Source organism: Scophthalmus maximus, chromosome 17 (assembly GCF_022379125.1).
Source record: "Scophthalmus maximus strain ysfricsl-2021 chromosome 17, ASM2237912v1, whole genome shotgun sequence".
NCBI lineage: Eukaryota > Metazoa > Chordata > Actinopteri > Pleuronectiformes > Scophthalmidae > Scophthalmus > Scophthalmus maximus.
This window is the reverse complement of record NC_061531.1, coordinates 13,528,676-13,552,336: the sequence shown is the minus strand read 5'-3', so window position 1 is coordinate 13,552,336 and position 23,661 is coordinate 13,528,676. Positions and strand designations below refer to the sequence as shown.

The 23,661-nt window shown below is 45.0% G+C and overlaps 1 protein-coding gene across 2 annotated transcripts in view; it reads left to right on the top strand.

The window, feature by feature from the left end:
• Positions 1–23,661, top strand: part of adgrl1a (adhesion G protein-coupled receptor L1a) — an 87,215-nt gene that overhangs the window by 60,381 nt on the left and 3,173 nt on the right. For both annotated transcript variants that reach the window (XM_047328327.1, XM_035616169.2), the window contains 19 exons: positions 6,587–6,794; positions 7,014–7,278; positions 8,435–8,762; positions 9,835–10,131; positions 11,448–11,551; positions 12,289–12,474; positions 12,681–12,719; positions 14,465–14,645; positions 14,810–14,932; positions 15,832–16,040; positions 16,144–16,317; positions 16,923–17,132; positions 17,735–17,955; positions 18,248–18,314; positions 18,478–18,569; positions 18,662–18,830; positions 19,034–19,189; positions 20,205–20,301; positions 22,821–22,943. In XM_047328327.1, coding sequence (XP_047184283.1) covers positions 6,587–6,794; positions 7,014–7,278; positions 8,435–8,762; positions 9,835–10,131; positions 11,448–11,551; positions 12,289–12,474; positions 12,681–12,719; positions 14,465–14,645; positions 14,810–14,932; positions 15,832–16,040; positions 16,144–16,317; positions 16,923–17,132; positions 17,735–17,955; positions 18,248–18,314; positions 18,478–18,569; positions 18,662–18,830; positions 19,034–19,189; positions 20,205–20,301; positions 22,821–22,943 — 3,249 coding nt within the window. The remainder of the gene's footprint in view (positions 1–6,586; positions 6,795–7,013; positions 7,279–8,434; positions 8,763–9,834; positions 10,132–11,447; positions 11,552–12,288; positions 12,475–12,680; positions 12,720–14,464; positions 14,646–14,809; positions 14,933–15,831; positions 16,041–16,143; positions 16,318–16,922; positions 17,133–17,734; positions 17,956–18,247; positions 18,315–18,477; positions 18,570–18,661; positions 18,831–19,033; positions 19,190–20,204; positions 20,302–22,820; positions 22,944–23,661) is intronic.

The window sequence follows — 23,661 nt, the reverse complement described above, 5'->3', positions numbered from 1 at the left end:
AGAGCGCCAATCAGTATGGCCAGGCACCTCAATCACTAGCTTCTGAAAGAGTGGAGATAGACCTGAGTATCAGGGGTCAAGCTGAGAGCAGTTGCCTTAAACGCCAGCTTCCCAATGAACCTTAACTCCCCCTCTCAGGTCCCCACCCTCCTCAACTCCCTCTGAACTCCCCTACTCACATCCGTCTCAACCTCAGCCATTTCCCTGTCTGGCCTCATGGCTGGATCCATATGTTGGAGGAACTGACTCTTATAGACATTGCCATTAAATGGTTTATGGACCTCTTTGTCTGTTGTCATGTCCATGGCTCTTCATTAACATGGATCATTGTCTCGCTTTTTTTTTCTCACCGCAAGCAGCCATTTTAGCTCACTCCCCCCGCTTGCGGTGGAATATGAATCAACAAAACCCTCCTCCTCCTCCTCCTCCTCCTCCTCCTCCTGCTTCCACCTCACCCAACTGGTTATATTTATTTACTACTACTCCTCCCACTAACACACAAAATGAATACCCCTCTCCTCTGTCTGCACTCCTGCCCCTTTCCCACTGTAATACATTCCTTCACTGCTGTTAAACATACTCAATACTTAACATTCCAGAATTGTGCTTTGCCCACGACTGTCCAATTAATTCTCACTGAATGATCAGATCATTGACAGATTGGGATTGGCCGTGATGATGACACAATGTGGAGATCCTGCTAATGAATGTTCAACTTATTCCACCTACCTATGCTGCCAGGCTATTTTAAGACCGTGTCAGCGTCAGCCATCTCTCCTCCTTCCCATGACTACTTTTATCACCCTTTTCGTCGACAGCCATGAGGAGTAGACTATCAATAGTTCCTTTATCACTGCTGACTGGGCCAAACACGTGTCCGCCATTTTTTCCTCCCTTCCAGTTTGTTTGCCTTTAAAGGAAAGGAGGCAAGAAAGGAAAGCAGTGGTAGACTACTGTGCACATTCCCGGTATTTCCACGGAGGGCATGGTGCAAGGGCAAAACCATTACTCACACAAACAGCTCTCCACCGGAAAGTGGAGGGAATGAGGGAAAAACCACTGCATTTTGTGAGAGGAAAACACAAGGAATGGCTGCTAATGGAGAAAGAGAGAGAAAGCGGTCGCTATAGAGACGATGAGTCAGGCAGCATCGCCTCATTAGGAATGACCCACCACACACAAGCACAGTCATGTGACCGAGGCAGCGCAGACACCCCATTCAGTGGCACAGGGAGATGGAGAAAGGGTGTGAGGATTGACTGTACATGCAGGAGTCATTGCATTGTTAGAGCCAAAGCACAGAGAGGTGAACGAGTGAAGCAGGTGGTCATGAATATAAATCACAGCGGCTGGTTTCAAGACTGCGATGGACAGACGACACCTCAGGGAGACCTAATTCAGAGCAGGAGGGAGGGACATGCAGGGCGGGGGCGGGCTAGGCTAATGCAAGCCATGCAGTCTCGTTGTTACCCGGCCACTCAGGCTTCAGTCAGTCAGTAAAGGTTATGACCCTCCGCTGTCTACTGTATCCACAGCCTGTAGCCTCCACAACCATGTCCCGACCAACTCTCCTGTCACTCAGTGTCAGCTTCACTCCGAGGCAGATAAGACTTTGCTTTCAATGGACGGTATCTCTCGCTGTTGCCAGCTTTTTTGGCCTCAGTGAAGGGTATTCTCTGGGGTGAATGTTTTGGTTGATAAAGGTGCCGGTTTGACACCTGCCTCCTCCACTGTCTGGACTGTCTGCCCTTGTGTGCGTTGTCTGAAAGTTTGTGTGTATCCTATGGGTGTACGACTGTATGTTTATGTCTGTGCACGGCTGTTTGTACTGTATTGCATTTTTACTCCAATGACTTGACCCCCTTGTAGTCTAAAAGGAAGCGGAAACACAATGGGAGCCCCCCCTGTCTCCTTCCTTATTTCTCTCTTCTTCTCTCTGTCACTATATGTCACTTCTCAACCGATTAACTCACTCCTAATTCTCATTTCACAGGAAATAACCTATTTACGCTCTTACTCCACCCCTCTCTCTTCTTGTTTGCACACACAACACGCTCACATCCTCCTTCACGCTTGCTTCTCTTTTTCTGCCTCTCTTACTCTCTGAACTGCACTCACGCACGCACACGCACACGCACACACTGGGCTGCACAATGCACATCGGCATACCATCAAGAGACTTGCTGCACACTTATAGCCCATTAACTGTCCAGCATGGATGTGGGGTACCATGCCATGCTCCTTTCTGCCCCCTGCTGCCTGCATGTTGCACCTGCCAGTAACAGGTGTGGGATTCAATTAGAGCAGCATGCTCTCAGCAGCCAGTCCTGTGAACAGGCCATGACGGTGGACTGGGCAAAGGCTTGGGCCAGCAGAGCTCTCAGCTCCCTGTAGCTATGAGAAATAAATAAATAAAAAACACAAACACCACAAGGACAGCACTTTAGAAAACAGCTGCCAACGTTTGGCAGGGGGTATTTAGATCATCAAAGTTGTACATTAACCGTCACCGTGATGCTGTCACATCAAATGCGAGGACACCATGGATAATAGAAGACCATCCAAATGAAAAGTCTAAATTTAGCCTCAAGCTGTCAGCGCTCACTTTTAATTGTGTTACTAGTCGATCACAAATTGCCGCTCGACACTTATGGGAGATATTTACTGTCATTTCTGGGAAAGTTCTGGCACTTTCAATATTTCATACAGCAGCCTCATATTGACAAGTAACACCTGACCTGTGCCTGGAAAAGGGATTATGGAGATAAATAGCCAATTATTACAGCAGTGTTTCCTTGTGTGTGTGGCAGTAATTGGCATGAGTATGAGGCATGAGTATGATAGCTACAGCCCTGGTTTTAATCCCTGATAAGGTAAGTTTCATTAGCCATATGGCTAGTTATAGGGTAAAGTAGTGTCTCCAGGGCTTAGTGACTTCACTTGGATGATCATGAATACAAGATTTCCATCCTCGCCCAAGGAGGAATTAATCTATTAATCTAACTATTTCACATAATCCCGGATGGTTCTCGCTCCAGCAAACCTGTTCTTGCCAGACTAGGATAATGTCTAATCTCAAGATTTAGGTGTAATGTCTAATGCCTAATTCCTAATACCTCATTCATACTGTGGTCATAATAGCCTACAGACTGTACTGCTGGGGACTGACTGCCCTGGTTTCCCGCTGCTACAATCACCCTTCACAGTTAGAGGGAGAGAGAGAGGGAGGCAGAGCGAAGAAAAGGCAAAAAGAGCTGGTAAAAAGGAAGGCAGGCGGGAAGGATGGGGAGTGCAGGTCAGAGTTAATGAAGCCCCCTAGGCAGGGGTTTGCAGGGTGTGAAGCGTGGCCACTGTTTCTGTTTGGCTTGTGTGTGTGTGTGTGTGTGTGTGTGTGTGTGTGTGTGTGTGTGTGTGTGTGTGTGTGTGTGTGTGTGTGTGTGTGTGTGTGTGTGTGTGTGTGTGTGTGTGTGTGTGTGTGTGTGTCCTCACAGCCTGTGTGTGCAGCCTGGAGGCCGTTGATGAGCCCCTTTGACACCGGGCCCTCCCAACAACCAGTTCATTAGAATAAACCAAGGCTCGCTGATCGGCAGCCGGCAGGGTTCATGTGGGAAAGAAGGGAACCAGAAGAACATGGAAGGGGAAGGCACAGGATGACAGACTGCAGTTTTATTGTGATGATGAGACCAATAGAGTACAGACGGCAGCCAATTTAGGACAGGCCTGCAAGGTTAGGCGCAATAATGAACAGAATCACATAGTATTCTTGGAGGGACACTGTGGCGGGCACAGCGTGTTGAGAGAAAATTGTATTGCAGACAACAACTATTTTGGAGACATGATAGATTGTAGAGCATTGTCAGTCTCTTACTGTTATATTATGGTTTTATCATGATTAAGGACATCAGCCTCCAAAACTCTGGAGCTTTTATCATTGTCTAAGCATTAATCAGGACACAATCATGAATGTCTTGAAAGTCCAAATTTTGAATCCCAGTTGTAAGTGGTATCCAAAAAATACTGACTTCAACAGCTTGAATCCTACAATATAATCCTTATTCGGCACTAATTATCAATCAATCACTGGCATCCAGTAGCATCCAAACTAGCTCTGATTTGCCCCCTTATTTTTTTTTTATTATTCAACATTGATTTAAGGGAGGAATTACATATCTGCTTCCTATTGTCCTGAAAAACTGTAGTGTGATATTGTAGCCAATTTCACTGTATTGCAGCAATAGATGAGTTGGATTCTAGCATGTATATTAATACTTAATACCTAAGTGTTTTCCCTCAGTTGAAGTTGCATTAGACAAAATTATCTTTCACGTGAGTAAATATACTTACTTTTCCAGTAGGTCATCCCACTGTAGAGAGGAGAACAGGCTTGCATGTTTGGGTTTCGTTGTCCTTTATTGTACCTTGAGGCAGAGTGTTCCTGGCTTTGTTTATGGGTCACCTAAATGCAGAGACGCTGCATGGCTTTGTCTACGCAGTTTATTTCCCTATTTACAGTAGCATTGTAATTTTGAGGCAGTGTCCTACTTCTGTTGGTTATTTTTTTCCTGCTCCATAGCTTTGTGCTCTAATAATACCTCACCCACTACAGCCTTTATTTGAAAAAATTTTTGCAGCACAACCGCAACGTTTGTCTGCAATGCACTAATGCTGTGTCTGGATTGATATAGATGTCATTTGATTGTGGTATGATGGAGAATCGGCAAGATATGTTAGTCAAGAAATGCGTTGTTCAGCTGTTGAAGTAATTCAACCATTACTCTGAACATTATTTAGCATGTTTCAGTCACCCACGTTCATATTTGCAAAGCAAACACCTCAGGCGTCCCTGCTTTCGATTGCACATTTTGGTTTAACAACGGAGCACTACAAGCCTGCTCCCTGTGAAGAGTCTGTATCCAGAGTGTTTGTTTTTGCCTAAGCATGATTAGATTCCTATTTGGCTGTCAGTCTCAATCCCTTTTGGACCCCCGCAGAAAGAACAGGCTAATTCCTAAGTGGCCCAGCGCTACAGATCACCTGCCACTATCGACAACAGGACGACAGAAAGCAATAAGTGAAAGCTGAATTTCCCAAAATCCTGAAGTAACTCCACCATCTCTCTCTATTATGATTCTCCTCCTGCACCAGACTCCATGCAATATTCAAGACAGTTTGAGCCCAGACTGATCCATCACTCTAACAGTCACAGTGTGCCAGTGTATGTTTGTATGTTTGCGTGTGCATGCAGGTGTGTATGGTATTTGTGTGTGTGTGTGTGTGTGTGTGTGTGTGTGTGTGTGTGTGTGTGTGTGTGTGTGTGTGTGTGTGTGTGTGTGTCTGTCTGTCTGTCTGTCTGTGCATCCGTGTGTGCTGTATGTCATCCGTGTCCAAACGCCCCTGCAGCGTCCAATTAGTTCAGAGATGCGTTCAGTCATGAGGTGACCAGCAGGTGCCTGGTTTTGTCGCAACCACGCGCCAGAGAGCCAAATAAATAAGCTGGCAGAGGAGACATGGGGACTCCTCAGCTGTTTTATTCTGTAGTGCCTCCAACGACACCCCCCCCCCCCCCCCTCCTTCTCTCTCTCTCTTTTGCTGGGTACCCTTGTGATGTCAGAGTGGCGAGGATTGCCAGCAGCTTTCCTCATAGATCACCTGGCATGCCCAGTAGTCCCAGGACACTCAGGCAGGGAAACTGCGTCAAACAGCCAATTTACACTAGTCCCCAGCCGATGACCTCCACCTGCCTAGTTTAGATGTGTGTGTGTGCGTGTGTGTGTGTGCGTGTGTTTGTGTGTGCGTGTGTGTGTGTGTTTGTGTGTGTGTGCGCGCGTTTGGTTGATGTATGGATTGTGTACAAGGGTTCTTCTGTATTTTTTTTGTGTACATCTATGTCTGTTTGGAATAGAGACTATTGATTGTCTGTGCGTGTTGTACAAATGTGGGTGAATGACGCCGAGTTGCAGTTGCGGTGGACGAGGAGGCCTGGCCAACCTCACATCTTTTTCCCCGGGATTCTTTCTTTCTTTGAGGCATTACTCTTGACTGAGAGCCAAATTTGAGTCCTAATAAAACAAGCTCCACAATTATTGTTTTACCACCCAGTCGCATCACAGGGAAGCAGAGGCCTTTGAAATAAAAAATGCACAATCAAATAAAAAGTAGGCCAAGATGAATTAGATTAGAGACTACATTTAAGCCGCAGCGGCAGCCAGAAATCTCCCATTTATCATATCCAGAGTCTTTCCAACCACAATGCCGATGTTCTACAAATGAGCTTTCATATATTCCTTCACTTTAAATCTGATAATGTACCTCACTTCACTCCCCCATCCCATTATTTTCTTACTCTTTGTTTCCTTTTCAATTCTCAACTTACTTTTATCAACTCACATCTTCCTTCTGTCGCCTCCTTATCCCTCTCCTGTTCTGTCTCCCATGGTCTTTGGCCGTTTCCTATTTCCTTTCTTCCTCCTCCCCTGCCATCTCCATGATATATTTCATTTTTACAATGCTTTGTTTTCATTTTCTATATCTTCCTCTCCCCCCCTCTTCTCCTCCTCTCTACTCCAACACCCCTCTTCTGCTCCAGTCTTTGTGTGTCCGGGGACACTGCTGCGGGTGCAGGCGGCCAGCTCTCTGCAGGAGGCAGAGCACCAGGCAGGGGCGTGGTGCAAGGACCCGCTGCAGTCTGGAGACCGTCTGTACGTCATGCCCTGGACCCCCTATCGCACCGACATGCTGTATGAGTATGCCTCCTGGGAAGACTTCAAAAAGAGCCGAGCCACCACCACCTACAAGTGAGGCGTCTCCCACTGTCCTGATTGATCAAATAGCATCTGCTACTGTATTGATTTATTGGCTTTTGACGTGAATATGAAAAGTGATATCGAAATGGTTCCACTGTGGTGTCATCATGCTCACCGTGCCGTTGCCTTGTAGGATTGTGTCACGCAGGGCAGATGAATTGACTTATTATTTATGGTTTCTGTGCCACTCATGTGATTTTCTGTCAACAGGTTGCCCAACAGAGTTGACGGCACAGGGTTTGTGGTGTATGATGGAGCAGTATTTTACAACAAGGAACGCACACGAAACATAGTCAAGTATGACCTACGAACGCGCATCAAGAGCGGCGAGGCCATTATCACAAATGCCAACTACCACGACACGTCGCCCTACCGCTGGGGAGGGAAGTCAGATATCGACCTAGCTGTGGATGAGAATGGCCTCTGGGTGATCTACGCCACAGAGTCCAACAACGGGAGACTGGTGGTCAGCCAGGTGGGCGAACAGCGCTGCACAGAAGGGGATGAGATATGGATTATAAATGCAGGAGTGGAATATGTCACAATCTAATTTCACCAGTCAGATGAAAGGTCATATGTCACACATGAAGTACTCACTGTTTGGGTAACACATAAATAAATGACATGCAGAGATGTTAAAAAAAAAGTTGCATGAAAATCATCTGCAAAAAGGTTGGCCTAATTTCAAATCCCATAATATCCAAAAAGCAATCCTCATTGGTAAGGAAACCATTTTGTCTCTGGCTGTGAAAATAGATTTTATGATTTTTGTCATTTATATGATTTACAATCATAAATCTATGAATCCAAAGTCACAGTGCTTTGTCTTTTTCACTGGACAAACCCAAAATATGATTCATATTCTTATACCAGTTGGTTCATTGTTTCTTTGAAAGTTTGAAATAATGTATCTTTCCAACAGACTGGTCCCCTTTATTATCGCTGTCTTTGACCTTACAAGGAAATTGTTTTTCAAACTGTTTTTTTAAACTATTTAAACTATGCATCTGAAATATCAAACCCTGCATGAGCTACGAGAGTGTAGCATACCGGTCCGACAAAGTAATAAACAAGAAAGGAATTGTTTGGTTTCGGGGGAGTTTTATTATTTTTCTTACTTACTCAGAGTGCAGCAAACATATGCTCTGCTATACCTCAACATACAGTTTGAAGGTATATTAAACAGAAGCAACTTTAGACAAAAAAAATGATAACAGCAAACAAATCTCTTCTCCGAAGTTGATGGTGTAATTACTTTTAAATTTTTTGTGCTTATAAATCTGTGCTGCTGTTGGCTCATGTTATGTCAAAGTCATTAGAGACTTCATTGATTACATTCATCTTTATTTTTTCATCTTTAAAAGTCCTTGGTGCACTTCTCAACCATGGAGCTGCTACTTTGCCATATAACTGAGCTTGTCTAAGAAAGGTTAAACTCACCATTCAATATAAATTCAAGTGCCCAAAGCGAAATAAAAAAGATGTTAAGAAATCCAGTGTTAATAGACTTCTTCTTTTAGCCTTGAAGAAATTTAACTCTCAAAAGAAATAACATTCCACCCAAACCTTCCCAGCGTAATAATTTGTTCATTAAGCCTTGGCTGATTCCAGCATCTCCTCTTTGCCCCTAGGTAAACCCTTACACCCTGCGCTTCGAAGGCACGTGGGAGACCAGCTTCGACAAAAGGGTGGCGTCCAACGCCTTCATGGCTTGCGGTGTGCTTTACGCAGTGCGGTCGGTGTATCAGGATGATGACAGTGAAGCAGGCGGCGATCTGGTGATGTATGCCTACAATACTAACCATGCCCGTGAGGAACCTGTCAACATCCCTTTCCCCAACCCATACCAGTATATTTCCTCCGTGGACTACAACCCTCGAGACAACCAGCTTTACGTCTGGAACAACTATAATGTGCTTCGTTACCCGCTGGAGTTTGGACCACCAGACCCCACCACAGGTAAGGAGTGATCCCACAGCAGGCAGCACACAAACACAGCATTTGGACAGGAGCAACTTCAGTTTGGGTTTTTTGGTCTACAATGGAGAGATATTTTACATTTGTGATTTGGATATTAAGGATTTATAACCAAAAAAAAGGAGTTGTACTTCCACTGACTGTTTCTTTTATGATTATTTCATAATTTAATTTATTATTCAATTTATTTTATTCGCCTAAAAACTAATTTTTTTCAGTCACACCAAGCATATGGGTAATTCACCGTGCTATAATGCATAAAGTCGGAGCAGGAAATACTTCAAACGGCCCATGCAGGATGTGCTTGTGACTGCGTCTTATCTGACATTTCGATACCTCGGATGCGAAATCATTGTATTTCCATCCAGACATAGTTACAGTAAAGAGCAGCCTCTCAGGTTTGACTGCTGCAGCACTTCAAATCAACTTCTCTGTGTCATGGATAATGAAAAAGTCTTTCTGAAATGATAAGAGGGAGGATGAAACGAGAACACCACACTGCATTTTGGCAGTCCATCAATATAAGAGGGAGGTTTGGACGTACTGTATATCTGAGCCGCATAAAGGCCTGTATAAAGCTCAGATTATGCCCAGAGAGAGACGAGGCAGAGACAGACGGGCGGGAGCACTCACAGAGTTGTGCGCTGACTCTGCGTTTGATCAGTTAGGATCTTGTAGTTGTGATGTATTGCTTTTATCTTCGCATTAGGTTTGGTTGTTAGTGATGGTGACTTCACTGATACATTTGATCAATTATTTACTCCTCTCTGATTCGTGTTGATGCTTTCTCTCCATCTCCTCCCCTGCTTCTCCTCCTTTCTCAGGAGAACAAGCTTTGAAAGGCTCGAAAAAAGGCATTTGTCACCCCAATTATTGTCGGACTAACTTTTGAACTCAACTACTGAGAGACATCTTTCTTTCATATGCATGTGTCCTTCATTCTCTTGATCTTTTTTGGGGGGCTTTTGGTTTTGCAGCTCTCCAACAAATCCCTTACATCCTCCTATAAACTCTCTCTGTCTGCTCTTCTCTCTCTCTCTCTCTCTTACTTCAGGGCCTTTGACCACCACCCAAGTCGCCACCACTCTTCCAGCCAGGCCGTTCACCTCCAGTGCCAGCCCCTCCACTGCCCGCCCTCTGGCTCCCACGTCACGCCCAATTGGCTCCATCAACAAGCACCCTGATCTTCGACCAATCACAGCCACTGTGCCGGTCACCCGCCGGCCACCCCAACCTCCTCCTGAAGGCCCAGAACCCCATGTGTGTGAAGCGAAGCTGGTCCGTGGTGTCCAGTGGCCCACCACACAGAGAGGAGAAACAGTCGACCGCCCATGTCCCAAAGGATCTCTAGGTGAGGACAGCCGCATGTGTATATTTTAAAACGTGTCTGCATTTTTTCCACTCCATGAAACAAACAAGTGAGGCTGGGTGTGTTTTCAAGTGTACGCACACTGTTTGTGCATGCAGTGTATCGCTGCGCATGTACCCGAGTGATCAGCATGTTGGTGCTCTCTTTTTCCGCTGTTGTCTTCTTCTGTCCCTGCGTTGGTCCCAGCAGCAGGCACAGTCCCTGTGGACCCGCATATGAAAGCCCGTCCTCCACAAATGAAAGGCTCATCTCCCACAGAAACAGAGCTGATTGAAAGTGGCGAATAATAAAATGAAAGGCTAGACGACACAGGCTTCACCTCCCCTCATGCAACGCTCTGTACCTCTAAACATTGCAGCCATCAAAAAGCAATCTTTAGTCACAGGGAAAAAAAAAGGCATCTCCCTCCATCTTCCTCTTCACTGCCTTCCAATGGCTCTGTATGTTCTCTCCGTGAGAACGGCAGTAACATTAAATTAGCAGCTGGCTTAATTGCCACATTTGGCAGAGCTTCCAATCTGTGGTCGCTGGAGGAGAGTATAGACAAAAGTGGGGGAGAGAGAGAAACTGGATGAAATGCAACGCCACATCTGCTCTGATCCTTCTACAACTGTGAAATGTTGTTACGTCTTTTTTTTCTTCTGTCTTTTCCGCTCTTCCAATCCGCTTCTATCGCTCTCTCTCTCTCTCTCTCTCTCTCTCTCTCTCTCTCTCTCTGTGGTCTGTCTCCTCGTCTTTTCTCTGCCTTGTCTTTGTGACTTGACGCCGGTTATTTGTGTTAGCAACAGCAGATAGACCCCTCTCTCGTTTTATCCCCGCTCGGTGTCCTTTCTCTGAACCCTTGTAGCTAAATAGAAAATTCAAGCTTGGAAATGAGGGCTGGTGGAAGGTGCTTCCCTGTAGGTGTTTTTGTTTGACAGCGAAGGATCATATCCGATGTCTTTGCCGTGTCACGTGTGCATACGTTCCTTTTAAATCATTCCATTTACAGCATGAAAGCTTGTTCGGCCCATTCCATCCTCTTCCTCCTTTTCTCTTCCCTTACTTTTCACTGCCCTGCACTCCATTATTTAACCTCTTCCGTACTTCCTCCCCCTCATCTTCAAACACTTAAGAGTATTGCATTTTTAAAATTCATTTGATTCCATTTTTCTTTGGTAAAAAAAAAAAAAAATCAATCACTTTTTGGTGCTCATCCCGCTGCTGCACACTTTCTCCTTTAATTGCAGATACCTTACACGTATTATCTCTCCATTACTCCCCCGTCCTCCGTTTCTTCTCCCTGTCCTCGTCTCCAGGAATCGCTTCGTTCCAGTGCTTGGCGGACCAGGTCATGTGGAATCCGAGGGGGCCTGACCTGAGTAACTGCACCTCCCCGTGGGTCAACCAGGTGGCCCAGAAGGTGAGACCTGGAGCCACACCCCCTGGCCATGGGTCTGTCCCCTTCCTCTGCCCCACTGCCCTGACCATCCTCCCTGTCCACCTCCACACACACATTAACATATCTCCAAGGCCGGCTGATTAAAATATAGACTCATTTCAACTGGCCCTTCATTACAAGGCATCTGCTCTAATACTTAATTAACTCTCTGTTATTCACTGATGTACATTAATTACAGCTAGGTTAAATTTTTTTTTAAGAGTCAGGCTTGGCTTCACAGCTTGAAATGTGCTCTCTCTCTCGCGCCTCAGTTTCCCCTTTATAGTCTCACCATACATTATGCCTGTGCAGTAGCTGAGCATCCTGATCTGTAGATGATACACAGTTGTGGCAGTGATCGGATTTCATAGAAGTCCATTTAAATTTGAATTAAAATAAACTGGTTATTGCGCAGGAAAAAAGTCAAACATAATTCTGACATTCATTCTGTTGACCGGCTTTCTTAAATGTTTTTTTTTTATGTGTCTAAATGTGCCTGTAATGGTGAGTAGCATCTCGATGAAAAATAACAGTCATTGTAAGAATCCATTGTTCTCCTATCGGCAAAAGTGAATTGCAAAGTGACTGCTAAGGGTTCTGATTTGCAAGTGAAACAAGTTAAAAACATGTTTTTTTTTGTTTGTTTTTTGAGCATCGAAATGAGCTCAAAGCCTTTTTGTACACCTATCTGTTTGACGTGTGCGTGGTTTCATGTGCAGATAAAAAGCGGTGAGAATGCTGCCAACATAGCTGGAGAGCTGGTGAACCACACTCGGGGTCGGATCCAGGCTGGAGATGTCAGCTCGTCCGTGCGCCTCATTGAGCAGCTGCTGGACATACTGGATGCCCAGCTTCAGGCCCTGAGGCCTGGAAACAAGGAGTCGGCTGCACGGAACTACAACAAGGTATAAGATAGTGTAAATACAAGCATTACGCACACACACACACACACATACACCCATGCTACAGGCTATTTAATTCAAGCATTACAAAGAAGGCTGAGGTTAATGCGAATTTACCCCCCTGGTGCACATGCAAGGACCAGTGAGTTTTTAAATTACAGTTTTTGTGTTTAGTTATTTAATTCCAGCCTTTGTTTTTTCCCTTCCAGCTCCAGAAGCGAGAGCGGACCTGTCGGGCCTACATCCAGGTAGCTTTTCTCTTTTATCTGCCTACTTTACATGCCTGTGGAGTAGGACTGCTCCATGACTCGAAATAACTAGAAGGAAGATAAATCCTTGAGTAGACTAGGCTTGTAGATGAGATTCCTTTGGCTCACTGCTCTGTATTATGATTTATGTTTCCTTCGGAATCATTACTTATGGGATTTCTCGTTTGGTATAACTCCCGGCAGGCAGCATGTACAGTATTTAAAGGCCGGTGTAGTATTTCCCAGAGCAGTGACAGTTGATTTGTAGTTTTTGTATTGCCCATAGTGTACACATCTTTGAAATGTGGGTTCAGCTTCTTTGGAAATCAACGGTCTGGGACATAATCTTAGTTTAGTTGCACTGTGATGGCGCCTAAAAGTGTAACCATGGCATTGGCCCCATTGTGTTGCACAATAAGGTGCAATATATGAGGCTCTGAGAAAATGTAATTTGATGATAGCATAAGAGGCATCCGTTTGTGTTACTCCACCCTTCTCTGTGCTTTTTCAATATTTGTGCAATATCTCTGGTTCTGAGAAAGCTGTAATCTAATATCATGAAAAGGCCTTGTGCATGCTTCTCTGTAATGATGAAATGCGGCACTATGCAGCACACAGTCTTTTGTGTCTTGACCTGTCTGCAGCATACTGTAATGTGACACCACATCTTCTGATCTCTGTTGGATGAAGTAAAGGCTGCTGCGTAGTATGTAACTCGACCATTCTTTTTTGTCACTCGCTGCAAGCCGGCACAGTATTACCCAGCTGATCAGAGGATAAACTGACAACACCCTCCATCTTTGTCTCCTATGGCAATGGAGTTCTGATGCTAAATTCATTTTGTTAACAACAGTGCTCTTTATTCCATAGAGCAGTCAATCCTTCATTTTGAGAGGCCTGAGCAAGAGAATTACATGATTCATCAAGCAGGCTACTCCAATAAATTGGATAGCTGATACAACCATCAAAATTGCCATTAAATGAATTGTAAGTGTGAAATAGAATGGTAATATGTCTGTAATAAATCTACTGCAGGAGATTGGTGAGTTTCTAGGAAATTATAGTGGAATAGTGGTGACTTTCTACTTTGGAGTGCTCAACTAATATGGTCACACTTCAAAATATTTAATAATGATCAAGGAACAGGTAATAAACAGATCTGGAACTAACTGATAATTACTGACTGATAGCTAATTAATAGCTAATAGCACTTCCTGATAACCGAGAACAGACTGTGAGAAACCGTGTTAATGAACCAGTGTCTAATGATTAGTTACAAAAAATCTGTGAATCTGCTTACTAATCACTTTTTCTTAAAGGGTTGTTCTGTGCCATTGAGTACACTCAGAATTATGTACTAATTGGCACAAAACCAATAAGTAATCATTACGGCCTTATTGCCCCATCATGAACATATTTGTGTTCCCTCATTTGCAGTTGTGCATCATACTAAATGGTTGCTAGCACTGCATCATTGCTTTAAGATGACTTCACATTGTCGCGTATACTCAAGTGAAGCAGAGACAAACAAATGTTATCTTTATGAAAAATGGATATTTATAGAAAAAGTATTGATTATTCAGAGCATTCATTGTTGCTCTAATGTACACATCATATCTGTGACTACATATGATCTGTCCTTTAAATATCAGTCATTTGCTGGTTTGTTTTATAACTTGTTCCTTTGCTAACTGCTCAGTCAAACTACCTGGTTGTACAAAAAAGGAATGTCCCGTATGTGACAGGCGGTGGTGCAGACAGTAGACAACTTGCTGCGTCCCGAGGCTCTGGAGTCGTGGCAGGACATGAACAGCACGGAGCAGGCTCACACTGCCACCATGCTACTGGACGTCCTGGAAAAAGGAGCTTTCCTGCTGGCCAACAACATGTATGGGAATCGCTTTTCTGACCGAGCGCCCAGCATTGGTGAGTCTTATTGGCTTTAATTATGGCGGACATTAACAACATATTGTGGACCTCTGTTTGTGTAACTTTGCTACCAGGTTGTAACTGCATTTCTCCAGGGTGTGTTTAATATATGATAATGCACACGTCTTCATAAAGTCTGTCTGCTGTGTTTCCACCATCAGACCTCGAGGTGCATGTTCTGAACACAGAGATGGATCTGCAGGACTTGTCCTTTCCACAGAACTACGCCAGTGACAGCACCATCCAGCTTTCGGCCTCAACTATCAAACAGTACAGTCGCAACGGTCAGCAACCCTCACCCCGAAGACTAAAAGAAATTGTCCCTGTCCTGTGCAGTTCGCTGTCTTGTGTTTACATTTGCATTTCCCTGCATGCCTAAAACAATCCGCGTGCAGTTGACTAAGTTACTGGTTCATAATAATAGGCTAATCAGATTAACAAAAGCGCTGACACAATTTCTTTTCCTGATGGTTTCTTAACAGCAGTCTTAATAGAATAGCGTGTAGATTACAATCGGCCCCAGTCTGACAGAGCAATCTCAGCACCTCTCTTCCCCATTCCATTCCCTCGCCCCGTCTCTCTGCCATCTTATCCCCTTCTCTCATCTCTCTTGTTTCCAAACCCCCCCCCCCCCCCCCCCCCATCACACCCCATCATCCGCCGCTCCCTTCCTCCCTCCATGGCCCCTCATCCCCTACCCTTTTCTGTTTTCTGTCTCCACTCGGCTCTGCAGTGGGAACGAGATTAGAATGATTGAAACAAACGCACATGAAATATTCATATGGAATAATAAGAGATCTGTGAATGCTTGAGGGATGAATGTTCCATTGCCCTCCACATTAAATCTCTCTCTCTTCCACCAGTCAAAATGAAACGGTCCTTACCATCATTCTAACCTTCACTAACTCTCTCTCTCTGTCTCCCTCTTGCTCACCCTGTCACTCCCCACTCTCTATCTCTGTCACTCTTGCTGCCATTACCATATTATTCCCCCATTTCTGTATTTGGTCTATCCATCCCTCCCACTCCTCCCTCCTCCCCCTTTATCATTCTGTCTGTCTTTTCATATATAAAATCTGCCTTTTTATGCTTCCTTCTCTTTTCACTCTTGTTCTCACATTCTCTTTCATTCGCCTTCCCTTCATCTTTACGCCTTTTTTTTTTTTACTCCCTCCGGGTGCAGGACAAGTCAAGGTGGTGTTCGTTCTCTACAAAAACTTGGGATCCTTTCTGTCCACCGAGAATGCCACGGTGAAAATGGAAGTGGAGGGGTCAAGCCACGATAAGAAGAGACTGGCAGTCAACTCCCACGTAATCGCCGCCTCCATCAACAAAGAGTCCAGCAGAGTGTTTCTCACCGAGCCGGTGGTCTATACACTCAAACACCTAGAGGTGGCCTAATTCAGTCCTTATCATGCTTACTTTACATTCTCACTAATCAACTCAGTTTTGACATTTTCCATCATCCCTGCTGCTGCTTTTCTTTTCCCGGCAGAATGAGAACTATTACACTCCAAACTGCTCCTTCTGGAACTACTCTGAGCGCTCCATGACGGGGCAGTGGTCGTCGCAGGGCTGCAGGCTGCTCGACGCCAACAACACACACACCACCTGCTCCTGCAGCCACCTCACCAACTTCGCCGTGCTCATGGCTCACCACGAGCCCGATGTGAGTAAACAGGGGCGTGGCAGACACATGGTTAAATTGGAAGCCGGGGTAATTTATGCCGACAGTCATTGGCGCGAGTATTCGTGTTCGCTCACTCTCAGTCACACTGCCGCACACGCATGCACATTAATGTACCCTCTCAAGGCTGACAAGCTCTTTGTTTAGAATTTTCTCTTTCACGCTGACAGAAAGGCGCATGCTTCCGAATTCACGTCCTGCTACTTCTAGCTGACATTCACATGAATCTGGATGTCATGTATTTTTTTTTCAGCACGTCTTGTCTCTTGTCTCTACACTTTAGCTCCTTGCATATATTTACAAATATTAAATAAAACAACTTTGCTCTTTTTCTCCCCTCCCCCTCTTCTGTCTATCTATCCCCTGTTGTTTCTTCCTTCCACTATTGTCATGTCTATCTCTGCACGCCTCTTCCACCTCCTCCTCACTTCCTACCATCCCTACTAACACTCTGTCTTCTATTTTTACCTCTCTGATTCTTTTTTTCTGACTGTGCTGTGCTTCTCTGTCCCCTCGCCCTCTTTTTTCCCCCCATCCCCCCTCCACACTCAAACCCACAATTTGTGTTTACTGGATCCGGACCTCAGTACCAGGGACGGATGCATGAACTGATCCTGTTTGTGATCACCTGGGTGGGGATTGTCATCTCCCTAGTGTGTCTCGCCATCTGCATCTCAACTTTCTGCTTCCTGCGGGGCCTGCAGACCGACCGCAACACCATCCACAAGAACCTCTGCATCAACCTCTTCATCGCCGAGCTGCTCTTCCTCATTGGCATCGACAAGACAGAATACCAAGTGAGTTTGTAGCCACCATATTTGTCTTATATCTGCCAAGGATATTAGCTTCTCACTCGTGAATAGGGTTTTGTTTAATTTCTTGGAAAGGAAATGTATTACTCAGTTTTTACAGCTTCACAGCAGAACATCATTTCCTTTAAATCTCCATTATCAATAACAATAATAATAATAATACATTTCATTTATAGAGCACTTTTCATTGCTAAAAGCAATCTCAAAGTAACACACCCGTTCCCCTTAAAAGGTGAATCACAAGATTAGGTTAGTTGTTGTATATTCTTGAAAATGACGGAACTATATTATCGAACGGTGACTGTGAAACTAAAATTGAGGCAGTGTGTCATTACATTTCTTTATAAAACATTAATTGCTCAGAGTAATGAATACCCACTCAATAATATGCACAGAGCCAATCACCCAGGGGGCAACTTTTAATTTTTCCTCTGTGAATTTCCAAAACTACTACCAGATTCTGAGTGTCTGGATCTACTCCGTTTCCTTCTGTCTTTCATTCACTTCACTTCACTTTGATCTGTTTCTCTCTCTTCATCTTAATGTTTTCCTTCCCCATCTGCTCTTCTCTCCACTCTCCCCCTCAGATTGCATGTCCCATCTTTGCTGGCCTTCTGCATTTCTTCTTCTTGGCTGCCTTCTCCTGGATGTGTCTGGAGGGTGTGCAACTCTACCTCATGCTGGTGGAGGTCTTTGAGAGCGAGTACTCCCGCAAAAAGTACTACTATCTGTGCGGCTACTGCTTCCCCGCACTGGTGGTGGGCATCTCCGCGGCCATAGACTACAGGAGCTATGGGACCAAGAAAGCGTACGTGTGAAGACAGGCCTTTTGCACCTGCAGATTGAGCAGTAGGATTATGCTATTCCCCCAGCTGGAAATGTAATATGCAGTGCTGTGTAAACGGCTCTTGCCCCTCCCCGCAGAAGGGCTTTTCTGAACACTCTTAGCCAAAGCCTGATGATTAGCCCTCATATGATCATCCGCTGAGACAGGGTGTGTGCATGCCTTCCTTTGTGTGTGTGTTGGGTGTTGGGTGTGTGCGCGTGTTTGCTCGTGAGTTTAGCTGCGTGTAACTCTCTTGTCCTCTGTGTCATTCCAGATGCTGGCTGCGAGTGGATAACTACTTCATCTGGAGCTTCATTGGACCCGTTTCCTTTGTTATCATGGTATTCGCTTTACTGTCAAACAGTATTATCCCTTTCTCTCTATTTTTATATCATAACGTATTTTGCAATGCTTACTTTGTGAGGTTATTAACTGTGTTTTTTGTGGCAGACTGCAAAGTTCACGACACATCCATTTGATTTTTTCATATCCTTCTGTCCTTAGCTCAACCTCATTTTCCTCATAATCACTTTACACAAGATGGTTCGCAACTCCTCAGCACTCAAACCTGACTCCAGCCGCCTGGATAACATTAAGTGAGTCCAATGACCACACTGTCTGGTGGATTATTCAGCTTGTCAGTGTACAAGTCACTATTTGTTCACGTTTCTTGGTCCTTGTCCTTCAGGTCGTGGGCTCTGGGGGCCATTGCTCTGCTGTTCCTGCTGGGGCTGACATGGGCCTTTGGCCTGCTCTTTATCAATGAGAACACAGTGATCATGGCCTACCTCTTCACCACCTTCAACGCCTTCCAGGGCATGTTCATCTTTATCTTCCACTGTGCCCTGCAGAAGAAGGTAGCTGTACAAGACTCGTGTTTGTTTGCGCATCTGATTTGACATTCATGTATGTTCAGATTTATTGCATTAAGTGCATTTTGCTGTGGCCATGTGGTAAAAGCCAGTGTTGCTCTGCACTGGGTCCAGCCTATTGAAACTGTGAAAGTGAAAGTGTTTACAAGTGGCTTTAAAACCTGTATATATATATATTTTATTTACAGGTCCATAAGGAGTACAGTAAGTGTCTGCGTCACTCCTACTGCTGCAGCCGCACCTCAACCACCAGCTCCCACGGCTCCCTGAAGAACTCGGGTCTGCGTGCCAACAACCGCTACTATAGCGGCAGCCAAGCTCGCCACGCAGCGGCCCACAGACAGGTGCGGGAAGCACAGACCCACACATGAAATGATGGCGCACAAAAGGCGATAAGCTTGCAATACAGGCACACTTGTTTGTCGGTTTTCTTCACATCAATCAAACCTGCCTGCGCAGCAAAATGATTTTACTTGTTTTCAGTGGACATCAGCTTTTTTTTCTAAATGCATTTTTCTTGAATCAAATGACTCTTGATTTTATCTGACTTTTTGTAGAACTCTGTCAAAAGTGGTGTCAACTGTTTTGTTCAAAAAAGGTCTGTTGCGTAAGATTCTGAAGTACAACGTGAGTGTATCTGTGGGGGTTTGATTGCCAGTCAATATCAATGACTCACCTATTACTTTGCAAAGCACTAAAATGTACTTACTCATTCTAGTCCACAGTGTTGTTTTTGTTTGCCAGTGACAAAGAGTTCTGAGGATGGTGGAACATCGGTGTCACACTACATTTTGCACTTTGTGTTACATCCTGATATTTGGTGTGTTCATTAGGTTTAGTTCTGTTGAAAACCTGGTTCTAATCAGCCAGCACAACTCGCCTGTTGTGAATATTTTGCTTTGTTCCCATCCATTAGTGCCAGTCCCTATGGTTTGCAGAGTAGTTGACTCATTCGTGGAAAAAAATGTATACTTTGAAGTCCATGTGCTATATATAGGCACCACACCAGACATCAGGAGGTACTCTACATGCCGGCAAATGTGTAACGGCGGAGACAACGCACAATGAACAAACAGGCTTTCCCACATTTAAATTCAATTCCATCATAATCGTGTTTTACATATCTCGAGTTTATTATCACCTCTCATGATGACATGACATAGCTGTGTGTTCCCTGTTGCCCCGACGCCTCAGTCTCTTTATCTGCCATGTTTGACTATTGTTCTTTGTGGATTAGAGCGAGCCCCACAGTTTCGATTACAGCAGCCCCACTGAGTTACAAACTCTGCCCGCCGCGATTCTATATTTAACTTGTTGTCTGTTTATCTGCCACTCACTGCGCCCTGCTCCCTCTTCCAGAGTCGCATCCGCAGGATGTGGAACGACACGGTGCGGAAGCAGACAGAATCTTCTTTCATGGCAGGAGATATCAACAGCACCCCGACACTCAACCGCGGTGAGGCCTCCCTCTATCACTGCTCTGCTTCCCCTTCATTAAGTTATTCACACTTAAATGCACAGAAATACATATATTCTAATTTACTTCTTGTATGAAGACCTACACAGCTGACTTAAAAAAAAACCCCGGAGTGGACCGACTGTGTGTGTGTATTAGTATAAGTATTGTGCTGTATATGCAATACAGTATGTAATTGACTCAGTAGCCATTTGACCATATCTTAGCTTTTACATATAATGTCATTCTTTTTACTTCACTCCACAACCGTCACGAGCGGTTTGCAGCCATTTGCAGTGAAAAGTTAGTCATCTGTTTATGCTTTAGTTGTTCATTTTATTTTGTGATTTCCAATCTTTTATTGAAAAAAACTAATTGTCAGAGTCTCTCGCAATAGGTGTGGACATTTTATTGCCTTCACATATTTTCTGTTTCTCCTTAATTCCTGCTTTGTAAAACAACATATGTTTTTCTTACGTATCAGTATAATTTCCACGAGTCACACAGAAATCCTGTTGTGTCAGGCCGTATATCACATAATTGCAGCTGTTATGTTCATCATTACAGCAAAATATTGTAATACAAATATTGTACAAGTTAGTTAACCTGACACTGCCAGCCCTAGTTTAAACTCTCAGCCTTTTGTTCTCGCATTGGATCGATCACATCCAAACACACTTCCATAAATTCTTAGCGTGGATGCAGTGACACATGCAGTCGCCAATCACACGGCACATGATTAGGCCTCTGGGGATTATTTGAGACCCGAAGAAGTGAGAAATGTGTGTGAAGTCACTGATTGTGTTAGCCTCGGCAACTGGTGGCGTCAGTGTCGCAGCCGTCAGTGACACTGCGACGGTCGAGGTTGTCTCTTGTTTCCGGAATCGAGAGGGGGGCGTTGATGATGACACAGAGGCAGTAGCTAAATCAGCCATCGTTCTCTATGCTAATTTCATCCATTTGGTTTTTAATGAACTGATTAGCGTGTGAGCGAACAGGGGGCAATTATTCTAATTGAGGAGAGTGACAGGAGCAAGGCAGGGGGTGAGGAATAGGGGTGCTGTGAGTGAGCTCAATGGATGAGGTGTGTGTGTGTGTGTGTGTGTGTGCATGCGTGCGTGTGTGTGGGCGGATGCAGGGGGGTCGGGTCGGGTCGATTTCAGGGGGCTTTTCGTCACGATAGAGCAATCACCAGCTCTGGAGGAGAGGCACAATACGGATCATTCTATGTTGCGCTGTCAAACACAAACAACTGTGTGCCGTGAAGCCTTTATTTTCTGTACTTCCGAGAAAAGTTTGTCAGTTCACAGAAAGTGGAAGACGAGGGGGAGCATGGGGGGGGGGGGGGGGGGGGGAGTGAGATGTAGAGAGAGCCGCTATCATGGTGGAGTAATTAAATAGGCTGAATATGGAGGAGAAGCACGGCGGCGTTATCGCTGGCATCTCGGATCTCTTTGATTTCTCCACTTTACTTGTTCATGAACCACAATCTCCTCCTGACAATGGTAATGTGTCCAGAAGACAAGGCGTTGCACTGTACGCATGCACACACACAAAACACACACACACAGCCTCCCATGATTTCCCTTGCCCTACTTCCCCCCCCCCCCCCACTTCAAGCTAGTTCCTTTAATTTTCTACAGGATATTCCTATGAGATACAGACAGGCTGCTAATCCCAACTAATTTGGTGGGGTTTGAAAAACATTCTGGCGCGAGGAACTGAGGAAATGTGGTTGAGTCAAGACACAGCGGAGCGAGCCAGAGAACGGAGGGAGAGGGGGTTGTGTGGCATGCCAAAGAGATGGACAGGGGAAGTGTAAGACGATGGAGAATGACAAATAAATAGCTGTGTCTGAGTGCATATTTTATTTTTTTTTAGAACTCCCTGCTCCCTTGCTGTGTGATGAACGGTAGGCGTGAGACCTGAAGGTTGCACTTTGCCTTGGACTACTCTCCGTCATGCTGTCCTATTTTTAATTTCATGGCATTTCTATTCGAGTTGCCTCAGGCTGGAGCCATACATGGGCATTATACAACATTCTCAGTGTGCCATTTCTTTGAATTATATTTGTCTTGTAGTGGCATTCACATTTCACAGTGAAATTAACTGTGTTTCAATGGCTGCACCCCTAGACTACATAATGGCAAGCATTACTGTTCTCCCCCATCTGACTACATTGGCAGGAGCCAAAGGAAAGAAAAAAAAATGTATGGCAATCCTCCAGACAGTACCTTCCCCATGCAATTGTATTGTTACTCAAAGGTTACAATCAGCAGGCATAAACATTGAGAGGAACAGTGTAAAATGCATTACTCTATAAATCATTGGCATAACAAAAAATAACCCCATCTGAATAAACTGTAAATATCTCATGATGATTGTAGATGTTATAACTGCGTCTGGAAAAATGTGAGTTTCAGAATATTACACCCATTGTGTGCAGCATCGCTGCTCCTGCCTGCTTTGCATGCACAGTATAAGAAAATATTAATTTTTTGAATGTTTGTGTCTTTCAGCAACGATGGGCAACCACCTTTTGACAAACCCAGTGTTACAGACTCGCACCGGTACCTCTCCTTACAACACTCTGCTGGCTGAGAGCTTCACCCCGCCCTCACCCGGTGTCTTCAACTCTACCGGTCAGCTCCTCACAAACACGCCAGTCTGTGTGTGTAGCCGTCGCGTCGGCGCACGTGTGTAGATACAGTGTGCACTCAGCTTGCTGTCCTTCTGTCTGTGTCTCTGTCGGTATTTTGACGTGCTATACGCACACTCCTGCGTTTGAGTGCTTGCACGTGTGTGTGTGCGCGCGTGTGGGTGTGAGCGTCTTTGTGTGGTGTTGTTTCAGACTGTGTAGCTGTCAGACAGATTCACAAGCCTGAGCAGAGCCAAGCCAAACCCTGCCTATGGCCTAACCAGCCATCTGGTCAGATCTTGGATCTTCAAGAGAACAGCCACAAATTGATTAGAAGTTTATTTACAGTTGGGAATGCCAGAAATCTTGACGACATTTCTCCTGTTCCTGGGAAGAAAAAGTGGCCTAATCGTGACGGCGGTGGAAAGGGATCAGACGGCTCGCTGGCCGGGGACAGTCAGGCTGGGTGTAGGTCGGTCAGGCGTGTACTGTCAGTGCCTGTTTGTGTGTATGTGTGTGTGCTTGCTTTTATCTCAGAGTGGGGCTCTTTAATCAGCCTGATAGATGTTTTATCACATTGCTGCGTTCCCATTGTGCTCGTTGGATGTCTAAAATTGCTGCATTAGACGTGTTCTGGTAATTGCTTCGTGACAGTACCAATATTCACTCATTATTGGAGAACAATGAGCGCGTGTGGCTGCTCTCGGGCTGAGTGTGCACCC